At 50.5% G+C, this 24644-nt stretch overlaps 8 protein-coding genes across 8 annotated transcripts; 3 read left to right on the top strand and 5 right to left on the bottom strand.

Moving 5' to 3' along the window:
- The first annotated feature begins 93 nt into the window (after positions 1 to 93).
- F5J12DRAFT_237370 (uncharacterized protein) lies at positions 94 to 2580 on the top strand. The gene is made up of 2 exons (XM_051738531.1): positions 94 to 468; positions 540 to 2580. Exons 1-2 carry the CDS (start codon positions 418 to 420, stop codon positions 2418 to 2420), a joined length of 1932 nt encoding a protein of 643 aa, XP_051598264.1. The 5' UTR covers positions 94 to 417; the 3' UTR covers positions 2421 to 2580.
- Positions 2413 to 3266, bottom strand: F5J12DRAFT_843079 (uncharacterized protein). Its single transcript, XM_051746187.1, has 3 exons — positions 2656 to 3266; positions 2544 to 2588; positions 2413 to 2434 (listed from the first exon to the last, which is right to left on the bottom strand). The coding sequence occupies exon 1, from the start codon at positions 3236 to 3238 to the stop codon at positions 2741 to 2743; it is 498 nt and encodes a 165-aa protein (XP_051598263.1). The 5' UTR covers positions 3239 to 3266; the 3' UTR covers positions 2413 to 2434; positions 2544 to 2588; positions 2656 to 2740.
- A 2502-nt stretch (positions 3267 to 5768) lies between these two features.
- Positions 5769 to 7094, bottom strand: F5J12DRAFT_949441 (uncharacterized protein; the record flags this gene model as incomplete). The annotated part of the gene is made up of 2 exons (XM_051749780.1): positions 5769 to 6608; positions 6733 to 7094. The coding sequence occupies 2 exons, from the start codon at positions 7092 to 7094 to the stop codon at positions 5804 to 5806; spliced, it is 1167 nt and encodes a 388-aa protein (XP_051598262.1). The 3' UTR covers positions 5769 to 5803.
- Positions 7095 to 12442: 5348 nt separating this feature from the next.
- Positions 12443 to 13510, bottom strand: F5J12DRAFT_723440 (uncharacterized protein; the record flags this gene model as incomplete). Its single annotated transcript, XM_051741452.1, has 4 exons — positions 12443 to 12717; positions 12772 to 13132; positions 13198 to 13261; positions 13317 to 13510. 4 exons carry the CDS (start codon positions 13508 to 13510, stop codon positions 12443 to 12445), a joined length of 894 nt encoding a protein of 297 aa, XP_051598261.1.
- A 2994-nt stretch (positions 13511 to 16504) lies between these two features.
- Positions 16505 to 19120, top strand: F5J12DRAFT_894455 (uncharacterized protein; the record flags this gene model as incomplete). The annotated part of the gene is made up of 10 exons (XM_051747743.1): positions 16505 to 16793; positions 16932 to 16988; positions 17044 to 17267; positions 17338 to 17976; positions 18026 to 18253; positions 18309 to 18455; positions 18510 to 18630; positions 18682 to 18693; positions 18747 to 18845; positions 18894 to 19120. The coding sequence occupies 10 exons, from the start codon at positions 16505 to 16507 to the stop codon at positions 19118 to 19120; spliced, it is 2043 nt and encodes a 680-aa protein (XP_051598260.1).
- Positions 19121 to 19496: 376 nt separating this feature from the next.
- On the bottom strand, positions 19497 to 20823 carry F5J12DRAFT_236914 (uncharacterized protein). The gene is made up of 6 exons (XM_051738529.1): positions 20770 to 20823; positions 20670 to 20714; positions 20387 to 20614; positions 20224 to 20322; positions 20041 to 20150; positions 19497 to 19957 (listed from the first exon to the last, which is right to left on the bottom strand). Exons 3-6 carry the CDS (start codon positions 20571 to 20573, stop codon positions 19523 to 19525), a joined length of 831 nt encoding a protein of 276 aa, XP_051598259.1. The 5' UTR covers positions 20574 to 20614; positions 20670 to 20714; positions 20770 to 20823; the 3' UTR covers positions 19497 to 19522.
- On the bottom strand, positions 20569 to 21831 carry F5J12DRAFT_236860 (uncharacterized protein). The gene is made up of 8 exons (XM_051738528.1): positions 21584 to 21831; positions 21432 to 21526; positions 21295 to 21379; positions 21075 to 21201; positions 20966 to 21021; positions 20770 to 20908; positions 20670 to 20714; positions 20569 to 20614 (listed from the first exon to the last, which is right to left on the bottom strand). The coding sequence occupies exons 1-6, from the start codon at positions 21677 to 21679 to the stop codon at positions 20876 to 20878; spliced, it is 492 nt and encodes a 163-aa protein (XP_051598258.1). The 5' UTR covers positions 21680 to 21831; the 3' UTR covers positions 20569 to 20614; positions 20670 to 20714; positions 20770 to 20875.
- A 4-nt stretch (positions 21832 to 21835) lies between these two features.
- On the top strand, positions 21836 to 24633 carry F5J12DRAFT_894452 (histidine kinase-like ATPase; the record flags this gene model as incomplete). Its single annotated transcript, XM_051747742.1, has 14 exons — positions 21836 to 21928; positions 21979 to 22116; positions 22166 to 22338; positions 22394 to 22487; positions 22538 to 22672; positions 22725 to 22958; positions 23013 to 23098; positions 23156 to 23296; positions 23358 to 23491; positions 23538 to 23738; positions 23789 to 23903; positions 23965 to 24121; positions 24174 to 24335; positions 24385 to 24633. 14 exons carry the CDS (start codon positions 21836 to 21838, stop codon positions 24631 to 24633), a joined length of 2112 nt encoding a protein of 703 aa, XP_051598257.1.
- Between the last annotated feature and the right edge of the window lie 11 nt (positions 24634 to 24644).

Genomic DNA, 24644 nt, shown 5'->3' with positions numbered 1-24644 from the left:
GTGCTGGACGTCGCTCGTGAGCGACAGCTCGTATGGACCAGGCAGTGTGGTCCGGTTCCAGGATTGGCCACATCATTTTTTTTTTTTTCCTCATCACCGCGCCGTGTGCTTTGAAATGAAATGGTTATATATGCTGGCATATGCCACCGTGCTAAAGCCAATAGCTCGTATTAATCATCGCCCACGCGCTCCTACCAGGGTATACCCCAACTTACCCAACGACTTCAGCCATCGGCCGTCGTATTTCATTGGATTACCTCGTATTTAATATCAAAACATCCAAACAGCGGTACAGCGCCCATTTCACTGCACTATACCGACGGTAAAATACCATTGACCTGCGGGGATCTTCCCCGACCGTACGACGAACGGGTCGTACCTGCCCACGTTGTTTGATCGAGCGGCAAGCCTGGCATCATGTTAGGCCAAACGACCGCCACCGGTGAAGGTCGGCAGGTTAATATGCATGTGCGTGGTTGTGATTAAATGTTAGCGAGGAACTGAGGTTCTTACACCCCATCGATACTTTTCTCTTACAGAATCAAGATGCCTCTCCAAGACCGCCCGTTTCATCGGAACTTGCTCCCGAGTCGCGGTCGCGTCAGGCAACGTCAGCGGCGACTATAATGAACGCTGGTATTTCGTCTACGCCTGTAACCCCCCCTCGTGGCCGGACAATGGCCCGCTATCCAGACTCGCTTGGGCGTGTTCCGTTACATCGGCGTGGCACTTCTAAGACATATGAGCGCCTCGAGGATTTGCTTCGGGAGGCAGGGTACACAGAAACGCGGGTGTTCACACCCGAGGCGGAGCGGTCTGCAGGAAATCCGTCGGAGAAGCAAGAAGGCCGATTGAACAGCAGCATACGAGGTGGTGTGGGTGCTGTTGTTGGCTTTCTTACTGGACTTGTTAGCCGCAACTCAAGTTTGTCCCGCGAGGCCGCAACTTCAAGTGAACCCACCATGGCAATTTTACGGCAAACCGAAGGACAGGCGTCCTCCGCTCCTCCCTCACCCTCGCCCCAAGTTAGGCAGTTAAATGGGTTGACGAAGGCATCAAACGCGTCTTCAACCACTTCTCTACCCGGTTATTCGCAGAACCTCTCCTCCGAGAATTTGCACATTACGGTACAGCGGATGCGGATCAATTCGGCACTGGGCTCGACAGAGCCCATTCACCCATCCGCCGGGACTGCACGACATATCGTACAACCTCACCAGTCTTCACTCGGACTCCCGCACCATTCACGTTATCACCTTACGCAACAGCAAAGGCCTTCCCTTCATCGCCAACCATCTAAGTTAGGCCAGTCATATGTACCTACTTCTCATGCCTATCTTAGGCATATGGCTTCGGCGCCCAACATACAGCCATTGAACAAGCGCCCCTCTTCGTCGGAAATCTCCGTGCGCTCCCATCAACGACTACAAGCAGCCTATGGACGCCATCGCGGGGCACAACGCCATCATCGCGCGTTCAATCTAAATGATCCCGAAGTCGTGTCGAATTATGAATGTAAACGGGAACCTAGAGAACAAGTCGCCGAACCGCCTCTACCTCGAAATTGGCTTGAATCCGTCACCAAAGCAATATTGTCCGGAGCGAGCACGACGTTGACGTCAGATACAGCATCCGCCCGGACAGTTGCCACGCAAAAATCCAGTTCTGCACTGTCAGAACGCTCTAGCTTGCAACGCAAGGGGACCCGACCGACGGGGAAACCATCGCTGCTACGCCCAGAAGTTCAGGACCAGAAAGCCAAGATATGCGAAGTACAAGTACATCACGCAGTGGTGTTGTGTCGATCTGCGCCCACCTCACGTGCAAGTTCGCCTGTGCGAACCAGCAGAGTTGACCAGCATTCGCAAATACGTTCCGATAGGTTAAATCAGTCAGGGAAGGCCAGGGACAAGCATCCGGGCTCCTGGGGTCGACGGAAAGGAAAAGGCAAAGATACGGATATCGTGCCTTCATTAGCTAAGACCCGTGTAGAGAATGATGGGTGGGAGATTCAACATCGTTATCTCGGAGGCTGGGGAATGGATACTCGAGGGAATGAATCACCCAGCGATGAGGATGATGAGGACGATGACGATGAACTTGGCTTGGACCGATGGTTGGTTCCAGCTAGGCGGCAACACTCGGTGCGAAGTTTGCGAAAGCACTTGCAACCGCAAAGCAACGAGGTCACAACTAGTATGGTAGCGGGTGGTTCGGACAGGCCAAATGTTTTATCGTCGAGAAGGAGTCGACCGGACTGGTGGAATCAGTCGTGGGGCACGAACAGGGGGCGTGAACGAACTTCAGGTGATGGTGGTGAAGATGAAGAAGGCTACCGCCATGTTTTTTCCGGGTATGAGTCCAGCACAGCTAGGAGGAATAATAGACGAAGACGAGGACTCCCTGGGACGTGGGTATAACGGAAGACGACATCGTAAGTTGACACTATTTTGCCACACTATTCAACATACATGCATTTCCAGTCCATAAATGTGTTGCTGTGGATCCATATGTACACTCATTCGCACTTACCTATAAACTAGTCAGGATTTGTCGCATTCCCTCTCACATAACATACATTATCGATTGTAGGTGCACTTCACCGCACTCTGCAGGCAAAAGCCAATAAATAATCCCGACTTTTCTCTCGTATAGTTCATTGTCGAAACCTTGGAAATTCTGAAGTGCGGGCTTGTGCGGTCTCCTTTAGAACTTGTGTCCCGATCGGACAACTACGGAGTTATCGTCGGCATCCACACGATGGGTATATTTGGCTTGAAGCCATCGAGCTACCATAGCTCACCGCCGTGGCGGGCAAGGCTGCATCTCGGAAACCGTAATGGCCGGCTGGAAAGATCCGGCGCTGCTCCAAGCGCTTCCCGATCCAGTTGAGGAGGCCGGTATATTGAATGAGCCTGATAAGCTCAACCGGTAGTTTCCCGAATGCCTTTTCTACTTCTCCATACTGCAAATGCAGCGTAACATCGAAGATCCCAAACAAATCCAAGTTGTTCTTAGTTACGTTACCTAGTGCTGCTACTCCAGGTGACTTTGACGGACAGGGATCACGTTTGCTAGTGCAGGGACATGACGAAGTTGGCTTTGGGAGGATGCACCCAATACCAATGCAAGGCTTCGAGAGGGCAGTGCGTGTGCGGCAGATAGTACATACATACTTGCAACTCGTTGCATCGAGAAGTTCCCACTGCTTCCTACAGAGGTTCCTATGGAATATCATCAGCTGAGCTGCACAAAAAAAAAAAAAAGGCGACAGTTCTTCGACAGCGACTCAGATCATTGACGTCTATTATGAACGATCTCAGCAGTGGTAAGTGAATGGACTGTAGTCCGAGTTTCCAGCAACCTATCTCTCCGTGGAGAGCGAGTGGCGTCAGCTTTTCTAGGAAAGGGAGCAGCGTGGTTAGAACTTGAAGGCGATAATTTTCGAGGACTAATTGTTCGAGACAGGGGTGTTATCAGCCGTGGAAAACGTGGGAGGTGGGACATCAAAGCTGTGATAGCTTTGGATATGCATGTCTTTGAGACAGGGAAATGATAGCCTGCTCAGGTCACGCAGTAGGGTGTGTGTGTCCTCCGCACCGGCATAAATGGCAAGGCTGCGTCAACAATGTGTGCAGCAGAGCATGGGACGAAGAAGTGCATCACAGCTGCTGAAGGGCTGCCACCCCAGAATTGTAATGTCAAGCGGCTGTTCGCGACTCCTTGCCACATGCATCTCCACGAATGATGAGGGCCAGCTAGGACACACACAGATAGCAGTCCATAAAGACGGGCTGTTGAGAACGACGTCCCGCCACCGGCGAGATACGCTCACGGATTGTTGTTTCTGGCAACGAACCTCGCTCCACTTGCCGCAGTCAGCCACGGAAAGGGCCATGCTGAGAACCCGAGAGAACACTTCTACAGGTAGGCGATCAATGGCTGTTCCTGGCTACGTCTCAACCATATCGCTAATTTTTCTTCCTTTGTTATCGGCGGCAGCACGGACGTCGAATAATTATTGCAAGAGTTCACATTCTCTCTTCTGTCTAGTGGTGAATAATATCCCACTGCAATCGAGAGGGAGCGGGGATAAATGGGTGGCGGTGTCTTTTGATGTGACCTTATTCTTACAGCATACCGCACACACCATCTTGGAGCGGTGTTCTAGGAGAGTGCGAGTCAGTTCCCTCTGAGAACATCGCTACAAAAATGATGCAGATTTATGGTCTAAAGAAAAAAATGGCATGTTCTTTTTGGCGAAATCTCCCCCCCTCGGACTCCGGAGTCCGAGGGGCATCTACAGCAGCCCGCCTGCCTCCTTCTCATTCCTCCGCGCTCTTCCACGCTTTGTGGATGTCTTCGGGGTAAACGACACCCCTAAATGCATAGCAATTCCTGGGCGCCGGCTGCGCTATCCCTATCCACGACAACAAACCAGACGGGTAAGTAGGTAGTAGAAGCTCGATGATATATCTTACTGGGTCGGAGAATGTCCCCCGTCCCTCTGACCGGTGTCGACGACCAGAAGTCCCTTTCAGGGCTGCTATGTGCGCAGAAGAATATTTTTATGCCCCAATATTGTGGCCGAATCCCTTGGTCTCCGACCCTTTCAGCCAACCAGCCAACGGCTGACCAACGTCAACTACGATTGAGCATGCCTAGTAACAGACAAGTCCTTCCACTATCACCGACCAGAGGCTGACATTTTCCCGCTGTATGCGGCGTCGCGCGTCGGAAGTTCTTCCCTCGGCTGTACCGCCGACCGCGCGCGCAACTACGCTTCGCTAGGCCTCACAGTCGAAGTACCGTTTAAACGGGCTTATTGATGATGGTAAGCTGTCAGGCGGGTCTACATGAGCCCGCGGATTTACGTACCGCTATTCCCAGCGGTATCTTGTGTTTCTGGGGGAGGCCGGCATGTCTCATCTACTGGGACTATCTTGATTTTGCGACCTTGCGGGGTACCGTGACCATGTCTGCGGGAGGGAGCCGTGCTTTGAAACTGTACACGTGATCGAAGTGCCAAACCTAAGGTATGCCGGCAGGTGAATTTCTCCTATGCCTTGGCCATGTGTCTTAGCCTCCACAGGGCTGGAATATTATACTTGCGAGATTGAGCCGACGAGGCACCGAGAACTATGTAGTACCAGGACCGCAGCAGCGTTACCAGGGTCGTTGTAGTACAGTTGTCGATATACCGTCTCCGGCGGTACCGCAGATATTTCTGAATTCTCCAGGGATCGTCGACGTCTTCGGCGGATATTGAATAACAAGCGCACTCGGATGATCGGTGGCAGCGGTCCGGAAAAGTTGTGCACCACACAGGCAGCCACAGGAAGAGCTATTCTATTGATCCAGGTTCCAGGTAATACGGGAGATCTTAGGACCTCCGATGTCGTGATGCTACTTGGCAATACGTGCACAGACAGGGGATCCACTGGGTCTCTGGCACGCCTTGGGAGAACTGCACTGGACGTTTCTCCTTCATTTATCCAGTCATTGTGAGCTACGTGATTAGCACTGAAGTAAAATATGATTGGTGCGATTGAATGAGCTAGCCAGCGCGTGTCCAGGATGCAACATTAATTTTGCCGTGGTGCCAAAAGATTCGGTTGAGCTGTTCCTTCGTTGAGACGCTTATGTTTTCAACAATTGATGTACATTCCCCCTTTATTCCACCACGTACATATGTATAGACAGCAGGGTATCCTAATCACCAAATCGAAATGACAATTGGTAGACCTATGCAGATGGACCATCCAAAACAGCAGTGCTTGTCGATGTTCATTCTCCAAAAATGCTACAGCTCCCACCTCGCCCTCACGTCCTTCCCAAAGGTAACTTCAATCTGCCTCAATGCGTGCCACTGTCCGCTTTCCAGTGATCCGAGAAACTCCTCTACGGTATCTTGCCATTCCTTGAGGTCGTCCAATGCGCACTGATGTGTGAAATCGTCTTCCTCACTCAGTGGTTCGGGTGGCGGAGTACCGTCGCCATAGGAGATAGTAACACGAGTGATTCCGCAGTTGCTGAGGACCTCCATCGTGGAAGGAAGGGTATCCACGGTTACAAGGGACGCATCGATGTGTAGATGAGACATTTGCGGCAGCTCTGCTTCCTCGTCGTCCCAAGATATTTCTGGGCGAGAGGCTAAGGAAGGTGACAAGGGAACGATGTCCACCTTGGGCGCGAGCGCCGTACCCAGGGCAAGTGTAGGTAGTGAAGGGCGGCAAGCGCGTATCCATGCTGTGTACGCGTCACTATCAAACGCTGCGTTGTCCGACGTATACATGTTCCCTGTGAGCAGGAGTTTTTCGATGGGAGATCGTGATTCGTTTGAGCCAAAATCAAGTCTGGAATCACCTCCCAACCAAGTGTCGCGTATCTCGAGCACTCGTAGAGTTGGAATAGTAAGGAGGGAAGGAAGAGCAAGATCCGCTCCTAGACGGGGGTGTGGTGGAATGTCGAAGTCGTGCATGGCGATGGGAACATTGTAGGGCACGTCGCATAGATCGACACACGCAGCAGATCGGGAGATGCGGGAGAGTTTGAGGTGGGCGATGGAAGGGAGGGAAGCTGCAAGAGATACGACGAGCCGCTCAGATCTAGGGAATGCATCAGTACGGGGGAGAAAAGGGTTTCAAGAATAGGTGACATACAGAGGAGTGTCCTCCTCCAAACCGCAGTTGCGTATCTCAAACGTGTGTACGTTTGTCAAAGTGAGTGAACGCTTGGATTATTTTTGGTGGATCGAGGGACGATGCGAGTGAAAGGGAAAGAGATTGAAGGCGAGAGGACGCGGAGAGGATCTCGACGAGAGCGTCTGTGGGGGAGAAGTGGTCGAGGTGTGTGCTCTTACGCTCCGTGCAGACGGATAGAGAGAGGATGTATTGGCCATAGTGTCTTGGGACGTGGAGAACGAATGCCTGGAGAGATTCGGCGGACGGGAGGATGACGTTCGCGAAGATGGCAGGGAGACAGAGCGAATGGGATGATCGGCACGTGGCAGCGAGTGCTCTGACTGCACTAGACGGCAGGCGGATCATGATGTCGATGAGGAGTTCCGTTGGGAGTGAGCGCCAACTGCACATTGTCGTGGATCGAGGGTGTGTGGTTGTGGCATTTTGCAGGCTGCTATTTATTGTATCGTAGTGGGTGATACGTTTGATTCCATCCTTGTCGGCCTGTGCTGTCATCCGATTGGGCCATCATATTATTACCGCTTCTTCTCCCCCGCCGTGCACGGAGAGTCCTGTCATGCAGATTGTCGTCGAGTATCAGTACCAGGACTAGTGACTGTGTCTGCCCGGTGATTGGCGAGGAAGAGGCTCCGGCCGCCAATCCTGCCTCGGCGGGCACTCCGCACACTCCGTCGTCACTCCATACGATACATTCCGAGATCCGGCACCGTCGCACGATCCACCCCTTGTTTCTCGCTGCGTTCGATGTTGGAGTAAAACAATAGATGCCCCGTATGCGACTCTCCTCCCCACCAGATCTCGTTGGCAAGATCCCTTCCTGTCCAGACTTGCCCGATCAACCCCAAATCAACCTACAGGCCTTGTTTTTGCTGTGCCGGCGCGCTCATAAACTAACACATGTCGTTATCCCCGCCCCACATTGTCCCACAAGGTAGCTGTCTGTAGCTGTCTCTACGGCGACCACCAAACTGGCCGGATGGTCCCGTCGGTCCCAGGGCAATGTGATTAATGCACATCTACGTGTGAAATCGTACATCCATTTCTGCCGACGCGGATCTGTTCCTAATTGTACCATTTTCACCCGTGCTCGCCCACCGCAGTACGTATAACGCTACAGCGGACTTGTTATAGTCCGCGCCCAATCAACCCACGATCATCGATTCATATACGTGGGGTTTTCAAGTCTCTGCCTACCTCCCCCAAGCTCATACTGGTATGCCGGCACCGCCTGTTGGTCACGGTCACATCTACGCGCCAGGAAACGGAACCGTTACTCTGGGTCTGGTCCTGGTTCCCGTCCTTCGGTGCGCTTTTGATGCCAGCTCTGTTGGCTGTGGCAAACCGTCGGTATCAACATCACAGTTCAATTCAATGCTTCAAGCCCCACTTCCTGTACACGCAGGGTAATATGTCTACACTGTGCGAAGAACAACACAGTTCTCACAGGTGCCAGTTTCAGGCATGATATATGACTGCTGTGCCACGGTCCCGTTTTGCACTGCTGGTCACGGTTACATGCGTGCGCACGGTTACGTCATCGTTTACATAGCGTAAGAATGTGGTGTCGAAACCGCTGCGTGAACGGTTCAACCTCCGTCGTGGCGCTCGATGCAGTCTGGCTTTCCGTAATTCAAGCTTTCCCAGGTTTAAAAAACAAAAATTCCCTTGTTCTTGAACGTTGGCTCTGTACGCTTTCACACTACGAAATAAAGATATCATCAAAAATGCGTAAAGTGGGTGGGCGCTATTATGTAAGTGATCTTTTGATTCCCTTTCCCCAATGATTTGCTCTGTTTCTGTCAGTGGTGACAGACACAGCTAAGATGGAGAGGTACGACCGCACGTTTATAATTAAGCAGCTAGGCAAGCATCAGAAGACTTCAAGATACTGCCCCCGAGGCCACCACACTGAGGCTTCCCTCTCACGGGGATCTTGAGAAGGTTGCCGCCGGACAACACCCAAAACTGTCTGCACGAGAAAAACACACAACATTGCAGGGAAGCATGGCAGGAGTGGAGTCACGGTGACATCCAGATTCTAGAATATTGCTGCGGCTCATCATTGCCGTCTGACCTTGATAGTTGACTGGGAGGGTTGAAAGGGTTGGAACGCGGGCTATACACTACACTCTTGGCGATGCCCATGTCACATGCCCATTTGATCTACCGTAGGAACGGACTCCCCGCCTCCAGCAATTGGGTCTCCGAGTTGAGGTTTTTCCTAGACAGCAATGACCAAGGTCAGTGACTGTTGACCTGCCCCCCCCCATGGAACTGGAATTATAGAGACGATAGTGGCCTAGGAGATCAGGATACTTGAGCAATTTGGTGTGAAAGAAGGGGGAGACTTCTCTTGACACGATCCTCTGGTGGTCTGTATGAACTCGAGTCTGGACCACCAGCGATTCGACATCATCTCTTAAATGCTCAACACCAAACTCCTCTGGCCCGGATCCCGGTTATTGGAGCCCCACCAAATAGGCGATTACATGCTTACATCGTACCAACTCTTCCATCTTCCACAGTTGGCAGACTGAGGAAATGGTCAAAACCGCGATTGAGCCAACATTTAAAGACAGGGGTGCCACACCCACGACTGCCGTTCTTCGCGCTGTCCTCCATTTTGTCGGTAGCAGGTTCAAATCACTGCTCATCCAAGTCCCTATATTAGCACCAACTTGTCCCTTTGAGGTCACTTCAGCTCTGTCCCTTCTGCCAGTCAACGTCGTCCATTCACGTTAGGAGGGTTATGGCTCCTATCAGTCGTCGTACCCTCACCGCCCTCGCGCTAGTTTTCCGCGCAGCCAGAGATCCTCAAGTCCAGTTCCCAAAGTTTCAGATAACTTGAAACGCCGTTCCCAGATGCTGACGTCTGCCTGGCTATGTCCGGCTTTTCCTGGAGTGTGCAATTTTCGAGAGGCATCAGGTTTGCTCCTAGTAATAGTTGTGAACGACGAGTGTCGTCGTTAATTATTATTATCCGATAACAGCACAATTCTATGCGGTGCCCCAATGCGGCGACCCGAGGTAGTGAAAGGCGGTGTATGCTATGGCCATTTCATACTACCACGAGTTCCAACGCATTTTGGTGTCCGAGATAGGAGTCTGATCGCCAAAATCGGTCCAGCACCGCACGCAGACAGGCAAAAAGCAGTTGAAACCAGGTATTTGAAAAGGTTCGATGCTCGGTACAAAAGGCAAGCGAGGGGGCTCTGTGCAAGCACTGAAGTGTAACGGCGACGTCCGAAGTCATCGGTTTCATCGCTCTACTCTCAGTTTGAACTTGTCGTAACCTGTTTAAACGGCAACATGCACGGCACATGTGAATAGCTGTATGACATATGTTAGCCTGCCGTAGCATGTTCCCGGTTTCGCAATTGCTCTTGACGCTCTCCCAGAATATCCGTTTACCCTCGCAACACAATGCTGGAAACGCATCCCCCCTTTCGTCGTGTTCTTTGCTGCCGGTGGATTAATCGATCGATTTCCTGCCACGGAAATCCAATGCTTTTAACAAATACAGTGCGCACCTTCTCCGCTCCTCGCTTCGCGCGAGAATCGCTAATTCCTAATTCAGTTTCTCTTGAATGCAACTTGGGTAGCCTGCGCATATAAGTCACCAAATGATAGTGAACCTCCTTTGCCATTTCTTTGCAACGACTGCAATTATTCCAAGATGATTGATGTAGATACCATATGATGAGCGTCAATGGCGGGGTTCAGGTGGCGAAAACTTACGTCTTTTACTTGGTGGAAAGAATCCAAGTTATGTGGACATACTTAATTGGGTTAGTTCAAGACTAGAAGCTCCCGTGCCTTAATTCTGAATCCGATACCCGGAGTTGCATCGTTTCCGGACTGAAAGAGGAGGGGACGAAGAGAGCGAGATCAGGAAGTAGGAGCCAGGCGAGAGGTACGATTTTGCCCCGCGATACCACCTCACAGGTCGACGACTACTCATAATGATTATAGGGTGCCTAACAGCTTGGCTCCACTTTCTGATCGGTGGGGCTGCCAAAATATACGGCCTGGACGTCATACAGTTGTAATTGGCCAACCGGTCCGATCGATAAGTGGCGTCTTGGCGGCCGCAGTAGTATGCATATTGGTCATCTACGGGGGCATTCCCGTTCGTACCTTGAGGAACATGGTTTGCTTGTTGCGTCCGATTACGCCGGCGTAGTTTAGTTCCATCGCTGCACGTGACGGAGAATTCGGGTCATCCACGAGTGATGAGAGAATCTTCGAAGTTGATATGGCAGGTAATCTATTCCAGCCGTTGCTCTCGGAAATCCTGTGAGCCATGCGCATTGTGGTATCAGGAATACTTTCCCCGTTCCGAGAGCAGGAGGGGTACCAAATGGCATACAGATTCAGCTTGAGGCAGCGCGTGGGTGTATAGGAGTGAGGTGTGATCTTACACGCGAATGTTGGCATGTGCAAGTGTCGCTCCCGGGTATGTAGGAGCCGGGGGAACATGCTAGTATCAAACCACGCTAAAAAGCCCCGATTTGAAACCGGTGTGTTGCAAATACAACACACCGAGTCGGAAGGATGTTACATATGTTTCAGGTACAGGTACAAATTTCGACGCACTTGCGATGGTGTCAGTGGTTAGATATGGTCGTTTAGGGTGCGTGGTACGCACAGTTGAAACAACCTGTCTTCAGGAGACACCGGCCATTTGTCCCTTTCGTCGTGATGGCATCCGCGCAGGCCCAATGTTCATTCTTGCAGTACTCGTTTTGCAATTCGATACTCACTAGTAATCACAAGTCACCTGGTCGCCACTAGGTTGAAACTGAACGTTTTCGAACGGGAAGCACAGCACTGCCACCTACTAACCTTAGTAGTCGCGGGCCGGCATCTCCGTCTGCTTACTCAGCCAGTGTCTGTGCTCTTTGTCAGAGTTTGAGCCCAGTCCTCTTGTCAGTATCCCAACGCGCGAGCCGAAGAAAGCTTTTGGATTTTCCCTCTTTTCGTACTTATAGTAAATGTCCAATCACCATTTTGCCCTTGTTTTGAAAGGTCCCGTAAGATTCACACCTGAGATGGTAGCAATCTCGGATGCCATATCTAGTATACCGCCAAGTCCCTTCAAGTTCGTCGTCGAGGGGATACCTTCACTGACGACCTGAGAGCAGTTTGTCCCCCCTTCAAGGAGAAGTACGTTGCTAATGTGCACGACCGGATTCCTCCTGTTCATGCATTGGCGTGTGCGGTTAAATGAGTCAAGCGGTAGCAAGCCCGTTGTAGCATCTGCGAATTCAGCCGTTTCTTTCCCTCCGTGGTATGGCACTTGCTTATCATTGGAAACAGCCTCACCACCCGATGTATCCATGGGACTTGACATTGAAGCTGACTTGCGTGACGGTACCTATTCACAGAGGAATGTTCTGCATGACGAACGTGTGACTTGGCTGCAAGTACGTCGGATGGACGGGGATGGCCGCGCTTCGAACTACAGTGACTTAAATGCAGACCAAACATGCCTGTCTACGAGTGCGTTGTGTATCCAATTGGTGATGAGACACCGTAAATGAAGGGGCAGGGAAAACAAAGAGACAACTGTCGGAGCAACTAAAAAATACACGGTTGCAAGAAATCTACAGGGACATTCGTGAAATCGCAATGGATGACTGGGAACAGAAAAGACGTCTATGGGGGAACAGAAAAGCAGACCAAGCTACATGCAACGGCGCCGTGATTCAAAAGGAAGTCTACAAATCGGGGATGCATCACTTCTTGAACCCCTCGTCATCTTCTGCATCAAACTTCCTTTCCGTTTTCTTCGGGATCAGGAACCACGAACCGCTGATAACGAGACGCAATCCAGCTGCTATTCCCAAGGTAATTGCTGGGCCCACTTGATCGATCGTGCAGCGCCCCGAAAAGCCACCCACAAGCATGAAGAGGATGGTCAACAATTTATGGTCGCGATCTGCCACGCCCCTCCGAAGGTGGAATAGCTTGGGTTCGGATATCAACTCACACCATATAGAAGTGAGTACGACTAGATCAACCACACTTGAGTTCCAGAAAAAATGTACATCTTATTGCAACTGACCTGAGGTAGAGAACTGCGTATTGATCCGCTTAGCCATAACACCTTGCAGGCCCATGCTTGCACTCATGAATCCATACCCTAGGAAGGCCAACGGAGTTGTCCACACTGGGCCAGTTCCAGTTGGTGCGTACCAAGGCAAGTGACTCTTCCAGAGCGCGATAGCAGCCCCCATGGTGAGGAGGGCCTGGAATAGAGTTCCGCATACCAACCATATACGAGCACTGTACCCAACTCTCTCGCCGATCCGCCCAACGAAACCGCCTAGGATAAAGCTGAGCAAAGATATGAGAGCAAGGCGATCAGTCATGCGGTAAAGGTGGTCTGGCTCCTTGTCTAAAAATCGGCCGATCGCGATAGAGAGCTGTAGGTCAGTAAAGCAAGATCAGCTCAAGAGTGCTTGCATCGACAAGGGCTTTACAATATTACCTGGATAGTATTCCCAGTTTGAGATGCGCACCAGGCGAAGATTGCTGAGAAACAGACAGCATTGCTGTACGCAAGTAAGCCAAATTTATTACACGCTCTTGCGAACCAACCGAACTCACAGGAAGCCGGTCATGAAACAGTATCCTACCAACGGCACGATCGCACGCTGCTCGTCGATTTCTTCTAGGAAAAAACCTTTGACAGTCACAATCGTCGCGTCATCGGCACCAGGACTTTTTGGGCGTCGATGTGAGGACGACTGTGAGCGCCGTCGTTCCACAACCGGAGCGGGGAGTACCATTGAGCCCTCCATTAGAAAGATCGTCCTCAAGGATTTTGCCACAAAGAACGTCGCAGTGGTGCTAGTGAACGGGTACTCCGGAGGTAGAACTCGGGGCAGCAGGACCTCAACAAGGTAGAGGTCTTTATATTCGATTCAGGCCCCAAGTGCTGTGCATTTGGAGACAAGCCGCAGCCTCAATTTTTCCGACTTAGTGGATTTTGCAATCCTCGGCGAGGTGTCGGTTAGTTCTTAGCCTTCCGAATGCGGGAAACCTTACGACAACTGATAACACACAATGGACAGCGCGGAGTCTGATTGTAGTTTCGTTTGCTTGGGATCGCGCTCAAGGTAATTACCGCCGCTTGACTGTCTTAATAAATTGTATATCAAGTATCAGAAAAGACATGAAACAGACATACGAGAACCATTCACCAGATGGGGAGTGTGCCAAGTGATGCGTCCCTGAGCTATCCGTAAAACAGTCAAGCCGAAGAACGCTTGGCTTAGACAGAGTGAAATGGGTTCAAAATCCCAACTTCAACTTCTGATCATTATTTGAGACTGGCCTAGGAAAAAATCGGTCGTAAACTTGTAATCCTCCGTTCCTCGAAGCTGCTACTTTTTCCGCGGCGTTTGTTTGGATCCAAGGCTCTTGCCAAACAGGCGTCTTTCCTTTTCAGTGATACCTGTCACGGATACGTCTGTTGCAGACACTGCAATTACATAAGCTTGGCAGCGTTCTTTATCTGGAAGTAGGCATCTGTTTACTTGCTCCTAAACCACAGATCCTGCAGTCGGCAGTCCTTAATATCGGGGTAGTCAATCCGGGGCTATGCCAACTCTGTACCTTCAATATCTCTACCCCCCATAAAATCGTTGGTATCGGGGGGTGAGGGTACAAAATCCTTCCGTCATGGATGCGTGTCCTTGAAATCGACGGCACGCCGACAGCCCGAGGGGGCTGAGTGTCATCTCTTCCACCTCGTGGAGGGATAGACGTCGGTAATAGTGCAAATGGTTAGCCTGTCGAGATCGGCGCTACACGAAACAAATTGTTTTACTAAAAGTGGCGTGTAGGTCTTCTCCGTGCTGTTGACTGTTAGGGTTAAAGAGTTAGCCGCGGTAGATACTCATTGCATTGCCCTGACGCAGGGATTTTTTCACATCTCTCCCATGCTGTCTAATATCCTTGCGGAACACGAGCAAGCGGAAGGATGCGCGTAGATGTCATCTATACTTTCCATCCTAACAGGTTTGCGTAAGAATGCCGGTGAGGGCTTTTGCTTAATTGCCGTCAGCTGCATTTCTTTTGGAATAATCACAAACCTGTGTGCTTTCACGTGTCGATTGGGTGGTATTACATTACAAAGATACGGTATTTACTTACCTGCCAAGCGATCTCTCGTACTCACTGCCGGCTTGGCAATCGATAAGTGAAGGTGTGTAGAGTCGTAAGTACACACTTTCTCGCAGAAAAATTCCTTGTGCCGTGCGAACAAGCCACCGCTCTATCACCATTGGTCGATATAAGCCTATGTGCCCGAACTACTAATTCGATATAAACAGTTGGTTAGAAAGCGCTCGGTAAATGCTAGTGCACGACCGCCGATGAAAGCTCACCATCTATCATTTAAACGCCAGATGAGCCACCGTTCCCCACAACCTCGCTAGGCATTTATCAGATATGGCTGTTTCAGCGTCGTCGTCTACTGTGTCCATTCCATAACAAACGCATCGCACCCTGCTTGGGTCTTAGCCGCCAACTGCCTAGCGACAGTGTCCGGAAGTGGCGATTGAGGGCACGTTACTACCAGAGCCAACTGGCTCTGGATCCAGGAGTTGCTCCCTGGCAGTCAGCGATGGAAGTTGTGCAGGACTTGAAGGTACGATTAGCGCCTTGCGTGGCCACATACAGCCGTTGAGAAGGGAGAGTTACTTTGCGCACATGGTCACGCAGCCTTGTCCCAGACGTTGCTTGGGCAACCTTTTTTGAGATCAACCGGGATGCACTGACAACCCCGGTAAGTCTACAACTGTATATTGACCTGACTCCGTCTTTCTTTGCAGTAGTGAGTAGGGGAACTGTGCGCCCTCGTCTTCATAGTGCTTTATCATGTTCTGTAGGCTAATGGACGTAGGTAAAGCATGGCTTTGATGTGATTAACTATCAGGCACTGACTTGCAATCGCGGCCATTGTCCGCCAAGTATTTGATAACATCCAAGGAAGCAGCTGTGTTGTTTAGGGGCCTAAGAGTGAATGTTTTGAGCTACCATATCTAGTTTGTGCAGATGACGACCTTGTGTATGTATGTTCTTGTATCTATGCCGTCCGCGGCTGGCGGTCACATCATTGTAAATGTAGAAAATGATGGCGTCGTTAAATTTTCAGCGTGGCTAGGTCGCCGCCGTGTTGACTACCGGCGTAAACGTTGGTTAAAGGTAGAAGTGTAACTAAGAGTTTGAGCTTGAGACGTAAGTATTGTGTTTGGGTCACGTGACTGTACGCGACGACGCGCTCTTTAAGCAATTTCCCACGGCAGCTTTGACTTGCAAGCTTGTTGCAACCTCACGTTGGCTGTCGTTGCGGTAGATAGCCTTCGTTCCTGTCCATCCATCGTCTGCCAGTGTCCGTACAGCCCTCGTCAACTTCGAAAAAAGTCACAAGAGACCAGAAAAGACCTGTAACCATCCCGATCAGTAGTTAACCCCGCAGGTCGTTACCTTGTTTTGAGCCACCTACAATTTGGCTTGTGCTTTCGTTCGTCCCCACATTCCGCCCTGCTTTTCCGTTGTTCGACACTCGGACGTTGAAAGGTGGGCAATTTCTGCTGAGAGAACGGCACTTATTGACTCTTCTTCCAACTGCATGACAGCAATGCCTTCCATCGCCACCATGCACAAGCACTCTCTTTCGGTCCCTTCGATTCCAGCGTCAGCGCCCTACCTCTCCCGCTGTCACCCGTCTCAACAAAACAGAGCGCGACAATTTTCGTCCGGCCACACCCCAGCGCTCAGTCCGCCCAATGAAGTCATCGTCTCGGTCACCTATCAGTCCGGCGAGCACATATTCCTCACCCTATACACCACTTAGTCTTCGCTCCTTCCCCACACCGTCTAGCTCAACACTCACTACCCCGGGGTCAGTCACTGGCTCGAAGGGGTTTCCTGCCCTCCAATCGCCTGAATGTGAAGCACCTTGCAAGTTGGCCAGCGAGAGTTTGGCGGACGCTGGTGCGAACTGGCGTTCGCGTGCGAATGAGAATGGCATCAAGGTCGCCCTCGCCTCAGATTCTAGTTTTGGGAACGATGAAGGTACTCTTTTTCGTTCTGCGTGTCTGGAGGCAAGGCACACTCACCGTGCTATTACCTAACCATGTTGTCCGTGAACACCACCCTTTGCGGCCGATGATGACTCGCTCCTGGCTGTGTATATGCACATTTCTCTGCCAGAAGTTGATGACCCCCCCTTTTCTGATGCGAGGTCAACAGCTTTCGTAAACGACGCAGGTATAGCATTGCCACCACTGCACTATATCGAGCCTGCTCTGATGATCCTATGTAGTTCTTCTGCCGGCTCCACTCCTCACAGGTCATAGGCGCTCCCGGACGCAGTCGAACATCTCTCTGGCATGTGCGGCAACCCAGCAAGTGCAGACTCCTGCCAGGCGGACCCTCGGGGTGCTGAACACGCCGCCACCCAAGCCATCCAATTCCAATGAATTAAAAGTTAATGGAAGCTACACCGCCCCTGCCCTTCTACATCGCCGCCGCCCTTCTTTTGGACAGGTCTGTGATTGTGCTTCCGAGGCGTTCCCCAATAGATATCCTGACTCGGTGTGGCCGCTTAATGTTTCAGATATCAGCGGAACTGTTCGACATCGACGAAAATGCTCCTGAGCCCTACCCTCAGTCTTTCCCTACTGCTTCCCAATCTTTGATTTTGCAAGATCCTTTCAACGCTTGCCCATTATCAACAATCCCTGAATCTATTCCGCAAGATTTCTGCCCTGCGTACCCTGACATGCACATTAACGCTATCACCAAGCCAACCATTTCATCCTGCCTTGTTTGTGGCCGCTCAGGTGGCCGACTCGTTGTTATCGAGCCCTGTAAACACCCTCATTGCAACGCTTGTTTTACCAGCGCACTCAACATTGTCGGCGAGAAAGATATGGAATGTGCTGTTTGCAAGGCGTCAGTTCTCAATTTTGCCTTCCACACTGTCCCTTGCTGCGAAACCGATCCATCGCCTTCAATCACCCTACAGAGCAACCAGATGCCATCGTTTTTCGACAGCGTGGCGCCTCCCCTACAGCAGCGCTCCTCAAGGGGAGATTATCCATTCTCTCTCAATGTTTCTAACTCGAAACCCTTACCATCACTGATGAGCGCAATGTCGCTCTACAGCACATCCCGCAACCCTTCGCCGACAGGTGTCCCAACCCCCACGCAAAGAAACGAAAATATTGTCCTTCGTATAGACAATGTTCCTTGGGTGGGTTCATTTCAGTAAGGAATGTTTTACGAGTTAACGTGTCCCCTAGGATATCACACCTCCCGCTATCGCTGCTTGGCTGAAGCATCCAGTCGTCCGTGTCCATGTTCTTTTAGACCAGCGCGGGAAGACTCTTAGTCATGCTTATGTTGAACTCACAACGGAAGACATCGCAAAAACTGCACTGCGCGAAGTGCAGAATTCGGTCCTTGGAAAAGGAAAACGGGCACGTGGCGTTACTGTTACGCGCAGTAGCCAAGAAGAGCTTATGCGGGCGGTGAGTTGGACTGCATTCCATGCAGCGAGCGGTGTAGTTACGACTTCGCGCACAGCTATTCCCATCATGGAAAGGCGCCTTCGACGGTTGTCGGCCAACGCTTTCAGGACTGGGACCGGAGCATCTTGCTGTCGTGGTCACGACAGGTGTCGTGACGGTCACTGAACTTGATGCTTTGATGCGACTTATACAATCCCCGGATGTAAGCTCTGTTTACTCGGTGCACGTTTTATGATTAAGTAAATTCTTGTGGCAGTCTCACTTCCTGAAAGTGCCTTCCCTTCCGTTCTACTTCCTCATCAGCATTTTGTCGAAATTTCCTGCCGAGGTCGAAAGCATGGCGTATTGGTCCGCTGGTGTAAGAGATGCGCTATTTGGTAGGTGATTTGCAGCCCATGTTGTACATACCTTCCTGACGCATCCAACAGGCTTGACATACAGTAAGCTCGGTCTACCTGAAACCATTAATTTTAATCTTAACTATCTGTCCTAGATGCTCTGAACATTTTAGCTGCACGTTGCCAAGAGCGTGGACAGGCGGACGACCTTCAGCTCCTTAACGACCTCTTAGAAGTCGGTATCTCATGTCACGGTACGTTGTTTGGTTTTCTCGTCCGCGCCACACTCAGTTCCGGATCAGCATTCACCGCTCAGCAACTCGAGATGATGATGGCCGTTGAGCTTGCCTGCAAAAGTGCTCAAACCACCACACACAGATTATCTCCGAGTTATATCTTTTCTAATGCCACATCCATTCCGTTGGATAGTGGTTGCACGGGGTCACCTTACAGTGCAATTGCGAGGGAGTTTGGCGTCAATGAAGAATTCGTCCAAGCGCTAGCCCATCGATTGGGTGGCCTTTTCTGAAAATGGTTTCTTAACTTGGCTTGCTTCGCAGATACTCGTCTCTGGTGGTATAACGACGTATTGATGAAATCACTGATGTTCGGACATTTACTGGTACAGCCTCTTTCACTCTTGGCATTGAGTGCCATTAATGTGCTTCATGATGGACGCTCCGGTCGCTGCAGTTTGACAGTTTTTCTTGTTCAGAGTTCACGCATTCACGTCGGGTACCGTTGCTGCGTTTGCTCTCGTACTACACCTGCGATTCGCTATGGATTTGCATTTTCTTCCGCTCGTTCAAATTACCCTGCTTGCTGTCCTTGCTTGCAATGGCTACCCAACACTATGCTTTGTATCGTACAGGAGCGTTGACGCGATAGAAATTGGTGAATCGTTTACATAACTACCAGCACAACCATGTATTCAGAGACTAAAAGGCAGCTCCAGTTTACCAAGGATTCTGGTGATTGTAATGACAGTGAAAGCACCCAGGAAGAATCCCAAGACGAACACCTTTTCGGGGTGCTGGACAATGCCGTGGCCGTCTTTATTAGAGGTCCTACTAGTATCATGCAACGTCAGCATGGGGGTCTTCTGAAAATTGTTACGCGGGACAATGCGCGCTATGGCGTCCGGTGCCGTAAGTAGTCCAGGAAGGCCATCAAGAGAACTCATATTGTTCTTGAGCCAATACTCGCGGAGTGAATTGGGAGGGACATTGATCTGCTTGGCATCGACGTCCTCCGAATCAGCAGGCAAAGCATGGGCTCTGTCAACGCGTTCCCTCCCGTCGCTGAACCTGTGAAGCCGAGTACGGTGTGCCACGAAGTTGTACAGTGGAACAGCAAAGCCGCAGGACTGGTATATAGCGTAGAGAAACGGTATGGGGTATGATTGATGATTAATGAGAAGAGTGTAGCATTGCACCGTAGCATACTTACCGAGCTGACCTTGAATACATCAATGACTATAGCGGCCCGCGATCCGGGCTGGCGAGTTGCTTGTGGGATAAGGGTACTGTATTCAGGGGTTCCATATTCGCACACGGTACCTGCGCCGTACAATGTGCAATGGTAAGGACGACACGGCATGCCAGACAAACGGCAATGTATTGCTTGGCGTACCGATGCCCCACAGACGCACGATCCTTGGTGGTCCGTCAAATGCACTGAATAATATTGTGATACGCCCATTCTCACGAAGATGCGAGATGGTTTCGACACCTGCCAATTCCAAATATTGGGGGGCCTGACATGTAGGATCGATCATCATCAGTGTGAAACGCACCGCTACCCGTTAGGTCTTCGTAATAGACCTTCCTGGAATCCACTACATGGAAGGTATTCTCCCCACCTTTCGGCGAGAGGTTGACGTGCCCATGCACATTCATGGGAGCCGTAGCAACCCAAAACATGCGTTGTTTCTTAATCCATTCAACGAGGGATTCTGGGATCTCGTCGTAGAAAACCACCATGGTGGAACACAGGAAAGATGAATCACACGATTAAACGCCCACTAAAGGGAGGCATGTGAGCAATCGTGACTCAGTCACCTTGACTTATGTACGTACCGGATGGAGTCAGTCTCTTAAGTTGTATTGAACAGCCCTGTTATCCTGGAGGCGAGCTTAGTGGCGGTGTTGCGTCATGCGTCATCGATTCATCACCCACAATCTACATGTCTATTGCTCAAAAGATGAAAGACACTTGGAGATTACAGTGGCCCATGATTGGATGATGGGAACGCATTAGGAGCTATAAATACAAAACAAATGCCTCAACCTGATATACCTCTCCGAGAGACGAAGTTCTGGGGGCGAAAGGGCGGTAAGCCTTGTTGTTGATAAGACAGACAAAGGCAGCTCACGTCCAAATCCTGAGAAGTGGCTACAGCAAGAACGAACTTCCTGTCATAATCCGTCACTTTGCTCTTCGGATCAGCCAGCATTGACGGCTACCGATCCCTAAGTGCGCACCTAATGCAAACAAGTTGTCGCGAAGAAATTCTGCTAGATCCGCCAGTGGCGTGTCGGGCGTGACGAGGGTATATGGTTCACTTGCTTTGCGATTAAACTTGGTCATGTACTTCACCACAGAGTCGCTCTGGCAGCCGGATAGGTCAATACAGATAGACGCCGAGATTGCAGAGACACAAAAGTAAAACTAAGCACAGCGCAATTCCAGATAGAAACGTACCGGTTGTGCGATACCTGCCTCCCACTTGGCTTTCAGCGTAGCCACGTCAACATAGCCAAGAGGACGTCGCTTGCTGTTCAGCACGCTGCAGAGTTTCGATCAGTATTTGCTCTATGATGATGAACCAACTTAGCTACGGTATCTGTGAGAAGTCGCGATCGTATGCTAGCTGGATTGCGCGAGAAATAGACTCATGGGATGGGAGCGAGAAAGCAGGTGGCAGTTGCAGATCCTGTACAATCACAACGTCACCATTCTGTTACCCTCGCAATGTCAGAGATCAAGGTACCTCTACAACAGCTCCCCTGTACTTGTCCATCGGTAGCAGCGAGGGTAGCATAGGTGCTAAGCCTGGGGTTACGGAGGTGAGCAGGGTGGTGGCCATTTATGACAACGGAGATGGGTCGGCTGCAAGTATGCAGAGAGGGCTGAGCTGATCGAAATGCACGTGGGCAGGCCAGGGTCGTCCTAATCGGGCATCTGCTTTGCGCCTATGACGCGCCTTGCAATTTACGCGTGCTACACCTCCTTGGAACGAGCAATGAGCCAGGAAAAGTCCGCGTCATCTCCGCAAAGCCCTCTACCAATACATCGACTGCACCAGTCATTAATAAACCGCATAGCCGCAGGAGAGGTAATAATCATAGTTGTGACGGACCATTTAAATAATGCTCACAAGCAAAGATCATTCACCGACCTGCGTCTGCATTGAAAGAACTGCTAGAGAACTGCCTGGACGCACGAGCAACGTCAATAAAAATCACTGTCAAGGATGGTGGCATGAAACTCCTTCAAATCCAAGATAATGGCTGCGGTATACGTGTAGGTTGTTTCCAAGTCGTGCGCACCGTACGACTTCTGGTTTTTGTAGAGATCCGATCTACCGATCCTTGCCGAGCGGTTCACGACGTCCAAGATATCGTCGTTCTCTGATCTATCTCGAATTACGACCTACGGCTTTCGTGGCGAAGCCCTGGCCTCTATATCTCACGTCGCACGTCTCTCTGTGGTAACCAAGACGAGGTCCGAAGCTCATGCATGGAAGTATGTGACACTCACTTAGAATATGAAAACATTTGGTTTCTCATCTTCTTGAAAGAGCGTGTTATTTGGACGGTGTACTTGTTCCTTCAAAACCAGGTCAGACACCGGATCCCAAGCCTTGTGCGGGAGTTGATGGGACAATAATCACCGTGTGTTGTACATCCGGACGATGGTGAATAACGAACGACGACGCACACAGATCGAAGATATGTTTTATAATACCCCAATTCGATTGTCTGCTCTTCGAAGTCCTTCGGAAGAATATGCAAGGGTTCTGGATGTCGTGACGAAATACGCGGTGCATAACCCAGCCATTTCTTTCCTCTGCAAGAAGGTATATTATCGCGGAAATTACAGTGTATTTCCGACCTTGACCATGTCCACAGGCCGGATCTCCAAGCCCGGAAATATCGACTTCCCCAGCCTCGGACATCCTTCAAGCAATCCGATCGCTGTATGGTCATGCAATCGCGAAGGAGTTGCTACGCGTTGATGTTACTTCCGAGCAGTCCAAAGATGGTATTGATGACCCTGAAAGATGGTCCGCTGAAGCCTACTGCACAAATGCAAATTTCCAAGCTAAGAAGATGGTGTTTCTCCTTTTCATCAACCGTGCGTTCGTTAGCTACTTGATACCTACTCACCAGAGGCGATCTCTCATGGCTCTACTATAGACCGTCCTGGTGGAATCATCTCCTCTCAGAAGGGCAATAGAGAGTGTGTACAGCGGATTTTTGCCCAAGGGCACGTTCCCTTTTGTGTACTTGAGGTAAACTGACTCACAGCGCTGTGGTGGGTCTCTACTTATTTCATCCAGCATTGAAATGGATCCCCGTTCTGTCGACGTTAATGTACACCCAACCAAACGGGAAGTCTTGTTTTTAAATGAGGAGGCTATTGTAGAGCGGATATCGGACGCCATACAGCAGAATGTGGTGGGCCAGAGTCAATCAAGGGTGTTCGAATACCAGGTATCTCTCTAAGCCAACATGTTTTCGGGGTACTTACTCAGACTTAAGACCCTCCTCCCCGGCAGTATCAACAAATTCGGCATCGTTGAAAGGCAAGAAGAAAGCGAGGGAAGATGGAAATGAAAGTGAAAGTGAAGACAGCAACGAAAACGATGATGGACCTACAAAAAGCGCACCCCTTGGTAGGCTTGAAAGCTATTCTGACGACAGTCGACTCACTTCTTCTAGTGCAAAAGACTCTTTCTCAGCACAAAGTGCGGACGTCACTCCAAGATCGTACCCTGGAGTCCATGCTTCCTGTGAACGATCCGTCGCGTTCGGACGACTCGTCCGGGAGAGCAGTACGACTAAGGGACATTAAGGAGTCCCAATGTAGCCTGACCTCAATAGCGGAACTCAGGCAATCCGTTGTCAAGAATGTCCACCATGGTTAGTTGTGTGATTAATGCATAGTTTCATAGCTAAGAGCCACTTCTTAGATCTCACTGAGATTATCAGGAATCATGTATTCGTCGGGATTGTCGACAATATTCGTTGTCTATCACTTATTCAACATTCGACGAAACTGTACCTTATCAATCATGCTACCGTGGCGTATGTACCTACACTCACTCTTTGCTGCTAACAAACTGATGAATCAACGACGTATCCGTAGAGAAGAAATGTTTTACCAACTAGCACTAATGCAGTTTGGTAACTATAGGCGGTTACGCCTTGACCCACACCCGCCTTTGCGCACACTCGTCGAGCTTGCCGTCAATATCGAAAGTGGCACAGAACGGAGTGGCTTACAGAAGTCTGAGATAGTGGACGTAAGTGCCATGTTATATGTGGTGAGCACGTTTGTGTCACTAGAATTTTCAGCGTATTGCGCGAACCCTGGTCGACCGGCGTGAGATGCTCAGTGAATATTTCGCACTGGACATCTCTGAGTCGGGAGATGTCCTGACTCTGCCGCATTTGCTTAAGGAGTACACTCCAGACCTTAACAAGTTACCAACTTTTCTCATGCGACTAGGTCCACAGGTTAGGGACATTCTGTTTCAGTTTGCATTCTTTCTTCTCATATTCTTAGGTTGATTGGAAGTCGGAACGAGAATGTTTTGAGTCTTTCATGCGCGAACTAGCCTATTTCTACTCGCCCGCATCTGGCGTTTGGTCTGGTGATGGTGCTGGACAAGAGAAATCCGCTGCATGGCAAACGGAACATATATTGTTCCATGCACTACGGAGGTTCTTCATCGCACCCAGGTCTTTACTGGACAACGATGTTGTTCAAGTGGCCAATCTGCCTGACTTGTACCGAGTATTCGAGAGGTGTTGACTAGGCATTTC

The sequence above is a fragment of the Pisolithus orientalis genome, assembly GCF_024613125.1.
Source record: "Pisolithus orientalis strain OTSU chromosome Unknown F5J12scaffold_23, whole genome shotgun sequence".
Classification (NCBI taxonomy): Eukaryota; Fungi; Basidiomycota; class Agaricomycetes; order Boletales; family Pisolithaceae; genus Pisolithus; species Pisolithus orientalis.
The sequence above is the reverse complement of the archived record's forward strand: the minus strand, read 5'-3'. Positions and strand labels throughout refer to the sequence as shown.

What these genes read in the sequence shown, in the direction of transcription:
- F5J12DRAFT_236860 (XM_051738528.1), bottom strand. Translation starts at nt 21,679, where the DNA reads ATGGCCACCACCCTGCTCACCTCCGTAACCCCAGGCTTAGCACCTATG. An exon ending in ACAGGGGAGCTGTTGTAGAG is followed by an intron (nt 21,527 to 21,583) that starts GTACCTTGATCT and finishes GTGATTGTACAG; the next exon opens with GATCTGCAACTGCCACCTGC. An exon ending in CCACTTCTCAGGATTTGGAC is followed by an intron (nt 20,909 to 20,965) that starts GTGAGCTGCCTT and finishes TTTCGCCCCCAG; the next exon opens with AACTTCGTCTCTCGGAGAGG.
- F5J12DRAFT_237370 (XM_051738531.1), top strand. Translation starts at nt 418, where the DNA reads ATGTTAGGCCAAACGACCGCCACCGGTGAAGGTCGGCAGGTTAATATG. An exon ending in GTCGGCAGGTTAATATGCAT is followed by an intron (nt 469 to 539) that starts GTGCGTGGTTGT and finishes TTTCTCTTACAG; the next exon opens with AATCAAGATGCCTCTCCAAG.
- F5J12DRAFT_843079 (XM_051746187.1), bottom strand. Translation starts at nt 3,238, where the DNA reads ATGATATTCCATAGGAACCTCTGTAGGAAGCAGTGGGAACTTCTCGAT.
- F5J12DRAFT_236914 (XM_051738529.1), bottom strand. Translation starts at nt 20,573, where the DNA reads ATGGTGGTTTTCTACGACGAGATCCCAGAATCCCTCGTTGAATGGATT. An exon ending in CGAAGACCTAACGGGTAGCG is followed by an intron (nt 20,323 to 20,386) that starts GTGCGTTTCACA and finishes TGGAATTGGCAG; the next exon opens with GTGTCGAAACCATCTCGCAT. An exon ending in CGTGCGTCTGTGGGGCATCG is followed by an intron (nt 20,151 to 20,223) that starts GTACGCCAAGCA and finishes TGTACGGCGCAG; the next exon opens with GTACCGTGTGCGAATATGGA.